At 43.9% G+C, this 11,582-nt stretch overlaps 1 protein-coding gene across 2 annotated transcripts in view; it reads left to right on the plus strand.

Annotated features, from left to right (window-relative positions):
• The window catches only part of MRPS6 (mitochondrial ribosomal protein S6), a 46,974-nt gene extending 44,056 nt beyond the window's left edge, over nucleotides 1-2,918 (plus strand). For both annotated transcript variants that reach the window (XM_056329812.1, XM_056329813.1), the window contains one exon: nucleotides 2,276-2,918. In XM_056329812.1, the coding sequence (XP_056185787.1) occupies nucleotides 2,276-2,453 (178 nt within the window). In that variant the 3' untranslated portion in view covers nucleotides 2,454-2,918. The remainder of the gene's footprint in view (nucleotides 1-2,275) is intronic.
• The last annotated feature ends 8,664 nt before the right edge of the window (nucleotides 2,919-11,582 follow it).

The raw sequence follows: 11,582 nt of genomic DNA on the forward strand, positions 1-11,582 counted from the left end.
ATCCTGTTCCCCATTGAAGCTGGTGAGGATTTGCGAGGAGGACTGAGCCCATCACAGTTCCTCCAAATCCTTCTTGAGGCACGTTGTTCCTGTAGCTCTTGGTAGCCCTGCTGCAGTCAGAGGAGCAGCACCTTCACTGACGTGACCTGGCACTGCTCCCTTGGCTTCAGTGATGCTCGGCCGCAGCCCACACCAGCTGGGCATCTGTTCTGGAGGACTCGTTCCTTCAGCATGGGCTGCAGGGAGATATTTTTTTTTTGCCATCAGACCTCTCACGTACAAGAATTCAGTGCTTCAATCTGGTCTTTCTGAAAAAGATTTCAGAGATAATTCATGTCTATTAATGTAGGCGCCTGTGTAAGCGTTTCAGGATTAGGATGTCTGGCTAAGGAGAAGCATCTTTGCTGTGTTTTCCACAGGTGGATTCCATGGCTGTGCAGTAATCCAGCACGTGCTGCTTGAGTCATTTCTGGCCTGATGGGTCTCCTCTGTGTGTAATGTTTTCTGATGTAATACACTTAGCTGGATGAAAATGAACTCAGTGCAGCATGAAGAATATGAGTGTGTCTGTTGTTTATGACCCCATCTCCTGTTTTTCCTGTTCGGACTCCCATTTCAGCTTCTGGTCTTGGGGACTTGCCCTCCAAGATCACCTTTATGAAGGTGGACTGTGATGTTCATGCTATAGTTGACTCAGTAAGAATCCATATGCCTTGCAGAACAAAGTCCTCTCTGTGAGGTACAGTTTTTAAATCAGACTGGGATGCTTGATCCTGCTTGGGTAATACGACTTCATTTAAGGGATATCACGTTCAGGTTATACTGATGCTTTATGGGGAGGTGTGCTTGAGTGGACTAGGAGGAAAGAGGAGCTTTAATAAGAGGATGTGTAAAGATTAAAGTGAAATAGCTAGGTGGGAAGTGCTGTACTTTACATTTAGCCTTTAAATTACTGATAGTCTTAAAGTTGAGGTGAGTGGTTAGTTGTCTTCAGCAGGATTTCTGAGAAAGTTGCAGTGTCCTTTTACTGTACTGTAGCTAGTGCCATGCCAAATGCTGGATACAGCTCTGTTGACAGTGCTGGTTTGGTTCATTCACAGCATTTCAAGGGAAGAGGGATGGCCAGTGACATGGCTCACTCATCTCTTGCATTAGTATGATGGCTGGCACTAGGTCGCTTATAACATCACATCTCCTGTTTCTGCAAGTTGCTAGTGAATTTAAGGTACACCTCACATTAAGAGAAGGGATCTGAATTTGCATATCTGAGATTAAGTTAGTACACAGTTGTGTCCCTTGTCTGAAATGAGGCTTATGAAGTGCAGTACGCCTCTTTGCTTATTTGGGTGTACTGGAGTTTTAAAAGCCTCTTGCAAAATTGTAGTTGAGGTCATGAAGAAGGTGCAGTTCTTCAGGAAGGGAGTTTATTGCAGATGTAACCTGGGTGACCTACAGATATTCATGGGGAGCAATGTTCTCCTTCCCATAGGTAAGCGGTTGGCTTTTTCTTTATGGACGTCAAAGATAGCTGTGTGGTGGACACAAAGTGTTTCCCTGGAGCAGTGTGTTTTAGACGTGCTGTGCATGTGTGGAAGTAAGACCCTTCCAGTCCCACCAAGGTCAGCACAGCAGTAGGCTCATCAAGTCCCAGCTGTGCAAGTGGGCATTGCCTGTATGCAGCTTCAAGGTCCTGCCCTCAGATTGAAAATTTAAGCCATGTTCACATCAAAGATGTGCCTAATTTGGGATAAGCCTATCTCCTTGGGTTTCTTTTGCTGTTTTTGTTTGGTTGGTTTTTTTTTTTAATACTTCCATTCAGCTCTGAAGCAGAACATTAAAGGAAAAAATGTGCCTTTATGTATATAGGCTTGAGATGTTTCACGCTGGCATCTGTTCCCCAAAGAAACAATGTTGTGAATTCAAAGGAGGATGATGCATGTTGTAACTGAATGTGCCACCCTGCCTTTTTTTTAAGACTGTTCAAATCAAGATATGGAAATTAATGGAATAGGTACAAGAAGAGAAAGCTCTCTTCAGTCTCCTTGGGTAAGCAGTGCCGTACAACAAAGAAGAGTTCAGGCTGAGCCTGCTTCAATTGAACTTCCCTTATTTGAAATCAAGATAACAGCTTTTATTTAAAACAATTGTGGTACCAAAATGCAGGGAAAAAAATAGAAAGGTTCATTTAAGGTATCCTACAGAATAGTTACTTGAATTAAAGTTGCTGCACTACAGGTATTTTTTTATTTTACTCTGTGTATGTTTCTCATTGCAGGTATTTTTTGATAGACTTAGAGGGTCCACCTTCGATTGTATCGACCATGATGGAACATTTAGGACGGGATATTGATGTAATTAGACGTGCTTTTGTAAAGTATCCTCCATCAAAGACAGAAGAATGCAGTGGCATAATCCCAGTCAACTATGAAGATAAACTAAAGGCCAAGAAGTGAATATTCCAAATAGCATGTTTGAAAACTTTAAAGATTTTTTTCTTTTTTGTTCCTGCTGTGGAAAACAATTATGATAACTGATGTTCATCAAAAATAATCTATTTTGGCCATGATGTGTGTGTGGTATAGTACATTATCTTAAATTACTGTAATATTTGAGAGTGTTTTTGTTTAAAATAATTTGAATAACATAATCTGTATGTTTATCTTGATATTTGACAACTCTGAAAATTGATTTTCTTTTCTCTTAGAGCATTACATTGATAATGAAGATTTATCCATCATCAGAATGCTAAAAATAGCATTCTTTTCCAAAGACAGATTACTTCAGAATATGCATATTTACATAGGGGATTAAGAAGTCTACAGTGTAAATATAGCAGTATAGGATGTGATTTGTTGGAGGTTTGGGTTTTTTTTGCTTGTTCTTGGAAAAAGGTAATAAAAGCGTGATTAAAAATAAAATTACTCTTTTTTTTTTTTTTTAAAGCAGAAAATGTACAAGAAAAAATAACTTGCACTGCCAAAAGACATGTCATACTTCTTTCTTTAAGGTAATAACTCTATTCAAAGTACCGCCAAAAAATTGTTCTCTATAGAAAAGGCCAGAAACTGCCAGGTGGCAGATTAGAGAATAACCATGCTTATGTATGAACAGAAGAATAAAAGATCCTTTGTTTTACCATCAGCTAGACCCAGGTGTACATTTCAAACTGAGGAAAACTTCATGACAAAAATCCTTAATGTGTATTTTGTCTGTCTTTTGCTCTTGTGAAAATGGGAGAAAAAGCAATGCACATGAAAGATGTCACTGATGTAGTATGACCTCCTGCAGGTCTGGCACAAATTCATTAGTTGCCAGAGGGTCTCCGTATTTCCCCCATGCTCCTGAAGGAATGCACTGGTCATTTCTCCTTCTGAAAGCTGTATCTGTAGAAGAAAGTAAGTAGACGGTTACGCAAAGAAGATATCCCTTACCTGAATGAGCTCCATCTAGAAGCTACCACCTCTGGTGCTCCAGCGTTGTGTGTTGCTGAAGGGAAGGCCAGCCTGCCAGAGGCCAAGGCCAGGTGCTTAGAGAGCTGTGACAGGTCTTGTTGTGACTACTCTAGCATGCTATTTCATCACAGGTTCGTCTTTATTTCTTTTTTTCTTTTTTTTTTTTTTTTTTTTGGTGGAGATAGCTGGGTCATTTTGGCAGGGGGATGCTGCTTTTTTTTTTTTTTTTTTCTTTTGGATGCAGAACTTGGGGGGGGGGAAGTCAACGTTTCTTCTGAGTATATTGGTTTGTTAAAGGAAAAAGTGCATTAGAAAAATAAAACCTTCTGTACAACTTTATTTAGGAGACATGAATGTGTGTATTTTTGTAGGTTTGGTTTTTTTTTCTGGGTTTATATCTCCTTTTCTTTCAAGAGCAGACTGTCACATTTTGTCTCCTGTTTCCTGGAAAAAATGTTGGGAGAACAGAGGGATTGCACTACATGCTTACTGAAGCTGGGTTTTATATAAGGTGTGGTTTTATTTTTGTATTTAGTGAATTTTGATCATGTGGTTGCTGTCTGCCCCGTTGTCTACTCCAGGCAGAGCTTTTCTTATTGATGATTTTCGCTTGTAGGACAGACCTTCCTCCCATACAGGTGTGAACTTAGCCAGGAGGAGCCATGGGTTTGTAAGTCTATGCCATGGGTTTGGCTCCCTGAGCTGCCCTTTTTCGTGGGCTACTGAAAATTCAGATTCGCAGCATAGGAAGTGCAAACTACTAGTAGGCAAATACAGAATGCTTTAAAAAATGTGTCTTACTCCGGAGTTTCTCAGGAGCTTTTCTTTAAGTGAAAAGTGAACAGAAAGCCTGTAGTTTAGTCACTATGCCTCTGGCTAGGACTTTGGGCCCTAGATTTCATTTGAGTAGAAAGGAGAATATATAAGCTTTCAACTTCCCAAAATGAAGGTGGCCAACAGAGGCTGTACAGATACAAATGTTGTGTGTTTGTCTTTATTCAATTTCCTTTAGCATGGTGTTAAATTTTGCATTTCATTTGTTCCAATTTCTAGGTTGATGCCTGCATTCAGTAGGAAAACCCTAGGTGTTTGTTAGGGATGGACCTGTCAGCTTATTATTAAATATGTGACATTATTTTTTTGTGAATCAGGACCGTTGGTCAGTCAGGCATTTGTGCCCTTCTTTTCCGTGGAGCCCATTTCTGATCTTGACAGAAGAATGGTGGATGTTAAGGGCAGAAGACTTGGGCTCCTGTGTCCATCTCATCCCAAGAGAGGATCGGCAGTAGCGTATCTCTCAGAGCCACGGCAGATCCTGTTTTCTGAAGTACTGACCGTACAGAGGGGAGTGACTGAAAGTCTTTGCATTCGGGATGGAAACAATGACCACTGAAACCAGTGGCCACAAGCAGAGCCGTGCTTGCCGAACTGGCGCGTGATTACATAAGTGCTAGTGCTTTCTCAGCAGCAGGATTTATTTATAAAAGGTCTGCTGAATAGCTGGCTCTCAACTGGATGTACTATTTTCTTCATAATTGATAGTTTCTAATATGAACTTTTTTTTTTTTTTAATGGGGGGTGGGGGAGTCTAAGGAAGGAGCCTTGGTTTGCAATTTGTTTAGCCCAGTCAGCCACCCAGACTGGTAGTTAGCTATTTTGGGAAGCTAATGCATAACAGTGTGCGCCTTCTCTCTCAACGCAGGAATGGACACAAGTCTATCAGAAGATCTGAACAGTTCTGGGTTTGAGCAAACAGTCTCAGTTGTGCCGTGGAGGAAAGTGCGTAACTGTACCATGAATGATCATAAATTCTCCCTGGAGAGGAAGGGAAACCCTAGAACATCTTCCAGATGTATTTGCCTTTTTGATTGTCGATAGCTGGTTTGTCCCACTGGGCTGAGAGCAACTCTCCATCTCCAAGAATAAAATTTCAGGATGCTATGTGGTGTTGCTGGAGAGCCAAAATAATCTTGTCCAGCCAAACCATAGCCAAATAGCTAAAATGTCAAATTCCATTGGTATTCCCAGAGACCTAAACAGTTTGAATGCCAGTACTTTAAATTTTGTTCGCCAAAGGATCTGATAGGAAAGGTTGAAGAGCTTCACTTAGGTTGTGTTCCCGAGTGTATAAAATCAGTAGTTTTGTGCTCCTAGATACTCTAGTTTTCTTGTTTGTGGATTGTGGAGGTACACAGAATTGGGGAAGTATTAAAATAACAACTGGCAGTTCTCCTGGCTCAGAAATGTTTTCTCTTCTCTGACTTAACCTTCAGCAAACAAATGAGCACACGTGGTTTTATGGTGAAGGTCTTAGGTATGTCTTCAATAACTCCTTTTTCCTGATCTTAGCCCTCTCAGCTGAATCTTGCACTCAGGAGGTTTCTTCAGCAGACTGAGGGAGGGCACTGTGCTGTCAAAGCACTCTGCAGTGTGGCCCTTAGCTTGACACCAGGAAATTTGTGCTTGCAGGGATTTGCTCCCACAGACCGAGAGCGCATCTTCTGCACAGCTGGCTAGTCTGTCAAAATCCTGTTAGTTGATAGCGTGAGCTTAAAGAATTTCATGATGCTCAGTGTCAGCAGAATGTTTCTGTCACTAAATGTTTTAATGGCACTCTGAAAGTAATTTTTAGCTGGGCTTCTGCTTTGGAGCTGCAGGCTGAGCTGGTTACAAGCAGCATGCAGGGATGTGTTGCTTTGGGAGTCATCCGAAGAGTAATTAGAATGGCAACAGTCGACATGAGTCATGGGCCCCTACTGTTGAATCTAGGCTTTGATAGCTGAAACATATCACCTGTCACTTAATGAGATCAGTTTCTGTTTAGCAAGTTGCTACACTCTGTTACAGAAGGAAGACTTTGAAATTTAAAGCGGTCCTGTTGGACTTAAGACATCGCCAGTCTGCTACACGCTATTTCTGCTCAGAGAGGCTTGTAGGATCTGTCCAGCACTGCCAGTGTGTCCAGCATAAATGTTCAACTGCCCCCTAGATATTTTGAACTTGTGGCGTGTAATCATGGGCTTAAAAATCGTAAGTATTGTTTAAAATATGAAGTTCCTTATATTGACATTTCAGATCTTATGAATCACTTTTTTCAAACTTTGTTGCTGGCATGATTTTCGTGTAACATCTGACTGAAGAGCTCTCAGAAAACCACAAGCTATAGCAATGAGTTGGTTGATAAATTCATTGGGACTGGTGCTATGTCCACCCACTGAAACAGAACAAGGGAAACTAAAAAGGGAATCATTATTGTGTCCTTTCCTGGAATTCTGAAGTTCAGATAGGATAAAAGTGAGAATTGGTGTGGAGCCAAAACATGCATTTTCCCAACTGCTGCACAAGGGAAAAATTAAAAATGTGTTACTATGTGACCTATGTAATGTGTTGCTTGCTTAGTGCTGCCTCAACAGACCTTTAAAAACATGCAGGCTGCAGCTGGTGGACTACCTTTGGCTAATGATCTTCCTCTTTGCACAGCTATTTGTGCAGTGCTGCGGAGGAGTGGGAGAGTCGCTGCTTATTGAATGCTGGGTAAGAGGGGGAGTGATGCATTGACAGATTCCAGTTCTGGAGTACTAAAGGTTGCCTTCTAAAAGCATTTTTAATGGGAGGTAATGTGCACTGTAAACCTGGGAGAGTTTTCATCCCTGTTGTTTTTGCACGGGGCTTAGGCTGCCAAGTCAACCTTATTTGGTGAATGTCAACAGGCACATAGAAAATCTGCCTTATTAAAATCTTCAGCACATTTATGTCAAGGATAGTTTTGGGCGATAGTGCAGCTCCACTGGATCAGAGGCCTCTGTAGGAGCCACATGTAGGAGCATGTGTATCCTGACAGTACAATACACTTTCTCCCAAGGGGAATCCTTTACCCACCTTAGGAGGGTCTGCAGACTTCTGAACTCCTGTTGCTGAAGGCTCACATGACACTTCTGCTCATGGGCTTGTTGGTGCACCTTGGAGAATGCCTAACGTGCAAGGCTCTCATGCAGACTGGTGATAAGCTAAGTTCAGCTCAATTTTCTGCTGAGACCTGACATGGAAGTTACATGCAGGGTGATAGAAGGCTTAAATTTTGAGTTTCCCTTCACAATTCACCTTGGAAGAAGCAGTGGGGTGAGGCAGGGTGGAGAAAGCCTGTTCCATACCCTGTGTGCTTGCAGGCTCTCTGCTCCACTCTTTTTGTATGTGATGAGCAGAATGAAAGTGTCATAAATAATCTGTTCTGTCTGTATGCATCAATACCTGGGAGATACATAACTGAGGAAAATGGAAAGAGCAGGATGTTTATTATCTTATTAATGCACAGGCATCATTCCCATTCTCTTGCTCAGTGAGTGGGAGTGTCGTGAAATAAACACTCTCACTTCTTAAATGTCAAGGAGGCAGGCACCTTAGAAGTGCTAATATCCGTAGCACTGGGGTGGAGGGGTGAGTTGGACTGAGCATCCCATTCAAGAGTAAGTGGCTGCAGCCATGGTCATAACAGACCACACTGGGTGAAAACTGTGGTGGAGAAAGGTGTTGAAGGAGTAAAGGGTCTGCGTGGAGAAGCTGAAGGAGCCCGTTCTAAGTACAGGCCACAGAGGCATGTAGGAATGCTGGGGGGGAGAAACCAAAGCGCATCACTCCCTCCTGCCCTGAAGCAATCTGTATGTTTGCATAGAGGAGTGCTGGAAGCAGCTGGTGGGTATGTGTCTGTGCCCAGCATGCTCAAAGGGTAGACACAAGACTTGTGCTGCGTCAGCATGCTGGAGGAGAATCAAACCAAAATTGTTTGATCCTCCGACTTGCCAGCTATGAGGCAGGATAAGATATTGCAAGTTGTACCAGCCACTGGAAAGTGCAAATGGTTTGCTTTAGTAATCCCTGTAATCCCCTATAAATAAAGCCCTCCCCTATACTGATGAAAAAAATCTACGTAACAGCTACACCCAGCCAAAAGGGGAAAAAAAAAAACAAAACAAGAAATGAACTAGTGCACTCATGATGCTGGTCAGATTCATCTGAGCTGCATTAGGAGAGCTTAGGATTTCTGCCAGAGGAAGGACGACTATCATTAGGAAGGTAAATCTGCGTAATCTTGGGCTGGAAAAGTAGTTTTCAAGAAACTCCAGACCCCGAGGCTTGCTTGCTTATGTGGGATGCAGGCTGAGTTGGAAGGTGGAGGGGCTGATGTATTGGGTCGTGCTCAGCTACTCATTCAGGGGGACTTTCACCCCAGGGTTCCTACACTGACTGGCCTCCAGGTCAGTAGCAGCCACCTCCGCTTGGATGTAGTGGCTCTTCCATGTTCTACATGCGCAGGTAAATCACTGCTGGCTTGCTCTGGAACCCTTGTTAAGCTTTGATGAAAAGTGATTTAGTGGATCAGGAGATCAAGCTGCAAAGGGTTTCTCTCCTGGAGGTGGATGTACTGGCAGAGTTGCTGGGAGATATTTGCACTGTGGCTGAAGGAAACTTTATTCTCTGGTTAGAGAACTGCAAAAGGACTGTCAACTGTTGATTGATGAGCCCAAGGTTTGGCTTTTAAAAATGTGTGTGTATTCATTCAATGTGGACTTAGGTGCTTGGGGTTGTCCTGAGATCTTACTGTGTCTCAGCTGTGCTTTGGGCTGCAGTCCACAGCTGGCAGAGCTGAGGTGACAGTGATGCCCGTTTGATGGTTCTTGGATATGCCGTAGGGGTCATGGAGTGCACAAAGGGACATAGCTAGTGAGTGCTGGTGCTGCACCTGCCTTTCTCCTTCCTCTTCCTCCTGTCCTGCCTCAGCCACCTCCCAAGAAGCACTCCCCCAATATCCTCTGCTACTGCTGCCCAGAGACTGCCAGCTCAGTCACCTGAACTTCTCGTAAGACCTGGGCTTAAATGTTGGCAGCAAGTGTCAGGGTTTCAGCTGGGATAAAGTTTATTTCCTTCTAGTAGCTGGTATATGCTGTGGTTTGGATTTCGGGTGAGAATAGCGTTGGTAGCACGCTGGTGTTGCGGTTGCTGCTGAGCAGTGCTTACACCAAGTCAAGGACTTTTCAGCTTCTCACACTGCCCTGCCAGCAGGGAGGCTGGGGGTGCACGAGAAGGCAGGGGGGGACACAGCCAGGACAGCTGACCCCAAGTGGCCAAAGGGACATGCCACACCGTATGAGGTCATGCTGGACAAAAACCTGGGGGGGAGTTGGCGAGGGGGTGGCGGTGGCCTGCTGCCTGGGACCGGCCGGGCGTTGGTCAGCTCAGGTGGCGAGCAACTGCACCGTGCACCGCTTATTTTGTGTATTCTTTTATCGTTATTATTTTCCCTTCCTTTGCTGTCCTATTGAACTGTCTTTGTCTCAGCCCAGGAGTTTTACCTTTTTCCTGATTCTCTCCCCCGTCCCCCTGGGGGGACAGTGAGTAAACGGCTGGGTGGTGGGTCGCTGCCTGCTGGGTTAAACCATGACAGTCCTTTTAGACACCCAATGTGGAGCTCAAAGGGTTGAGATAATGACAGATGTGACCAGAGCATGGTAAAACAAATTTGTTATAAGGATTCATTTTGTTTGTTTAATAGTCGCTTGTCACAGTGTTGATTTACTTGCTGTCAGAGTTGTTGCACTATCTGACACCTTACTGGCTGTATGTGTTCCCTCTTGCGTTGTTTATCATCTCTGGCGGCTGGGTTAAGGTTATCATTTTGCTCTACTGTGTAACACTGGTTTATGATCTGATAAGATTACTGGTCACAGAACTAATGTGGTGTTTGTACCTGGCATTGCCATCATCTCTTTCTTTTGGAACCATCTTTTAGGAACTATTAATAGTTACACTTTTTACCTTTCCTCCTTGGAAAGCCAATCTGTGGGGGAGACAAGAGGGGACACTTTGCTCCTTCACCTTCCCCTTCTCTTCGAGGCTAGTTACAATAGCTCTTGAAAATTTTTAATATCCTTGGATTTTCAAATCAGCATGTTCCTACTGCTATGTCTCCTGAATGTATTTCACATCTTGTTTAAGATTAAACAACTGTTTAAGAATGCCACCCAGAGATCTGCCCTGAGCCTGGGTAGTTAAGAGTGGCAGGGTGTGTGGGATAGTTTGGGAAAGTACCTAGGACAGTGGACACCTCCAGTGTTTTGGAACTTTGCCCCCGAACAAGTGCAGAATCCTGAAAAGCTAGTAAAATATTTGGGAAAAGTATGCCGTCACCCTGACAATTCCAGAGAGACACAAATCACTGCGACATGCTGGGGCCTGGCCCATGCCTACCAAGCCCTGTTCAACACTGTTGAGTACCCTCAAGGGGAAGAGAAGGTCTCTACATCAGACAGCAACATGACAGGTACTGTGGCCACTCCAACCCCTGTGACAGGCACTGCAGCTGAGCCAGAGAACCAACCTGTGCCGGTAGCAGTTGCCCCTGTTCACAAGAAAAAATATTGGGTGCAGAAGTCAGCTCATTTAGTAAGGGAAGAAGCTCCTATGAAGAAGGAAGAAGTGGACAAGGCAGGCTACTCTAAGGCAGGGCCATCAGAAGAAGAGGAGGAGGAAAAGGCAGAACTCATAAATGAGGCAGTAACCACCTGATCCCTGTCCCTAAGTGAGCTGTGAGATATGTGAAAATATTTCAGCTGTTGTCCAGGTGAGCACACTGTCACCTGGCTGGTCCGATGCTGCAATAATAAGGCCAGTAGCCTGGAATTAGAGGGTAGGGAAAGGGACACTGACAAAGCTGTTGGAAAAGGGGCACAAGCCCTCAGCCTCTGGAGGTGACTGCTGTCAGATGTGAAGGAAAGGTATCCCTTCAAGGAAGATGTTATATGTAACCCAGGCAAGCAGACCACCATGGAGAGAGGTATCCAGTACCTGAGGGAATTAGCCATACTGGAGGTGACTTATGATGACCTGGACAACAAGCAGTTATCCAAAGATCCAGATGAGGTCCAGTGCACATGACCCATGTAGCAGAATTTTGTGTGGAGTGCACCATCATCATATGCCAACTCATTGGCAGTAATGACTTGCAAAGATGGAGAAGAACAAATGGTGGATGAATTGACTGGCCAAGTGTCAATACAAAGAAAGTCTCTCATCCTCCCTATGGGCTTGCATCTTGGCTGTGGAGAAACTGTCCCGGGAGTTCCAGCAGTTCAGAGA

This window comes from Falco biarmicus, chromosome 2 (assembly GCF_023638135.1).
Source record: "Falco biarmicus isolate bFalBia1 chromosome 2, bFalBia1.pri, whole genome shotgun sequence".
Taxonomy (NCBI): domain Eukaryota; kingdom Metazoa; phylum Chordata; class Aves; order Falconiformes; family Falconidae; genus Falco; species Falco biarmicus.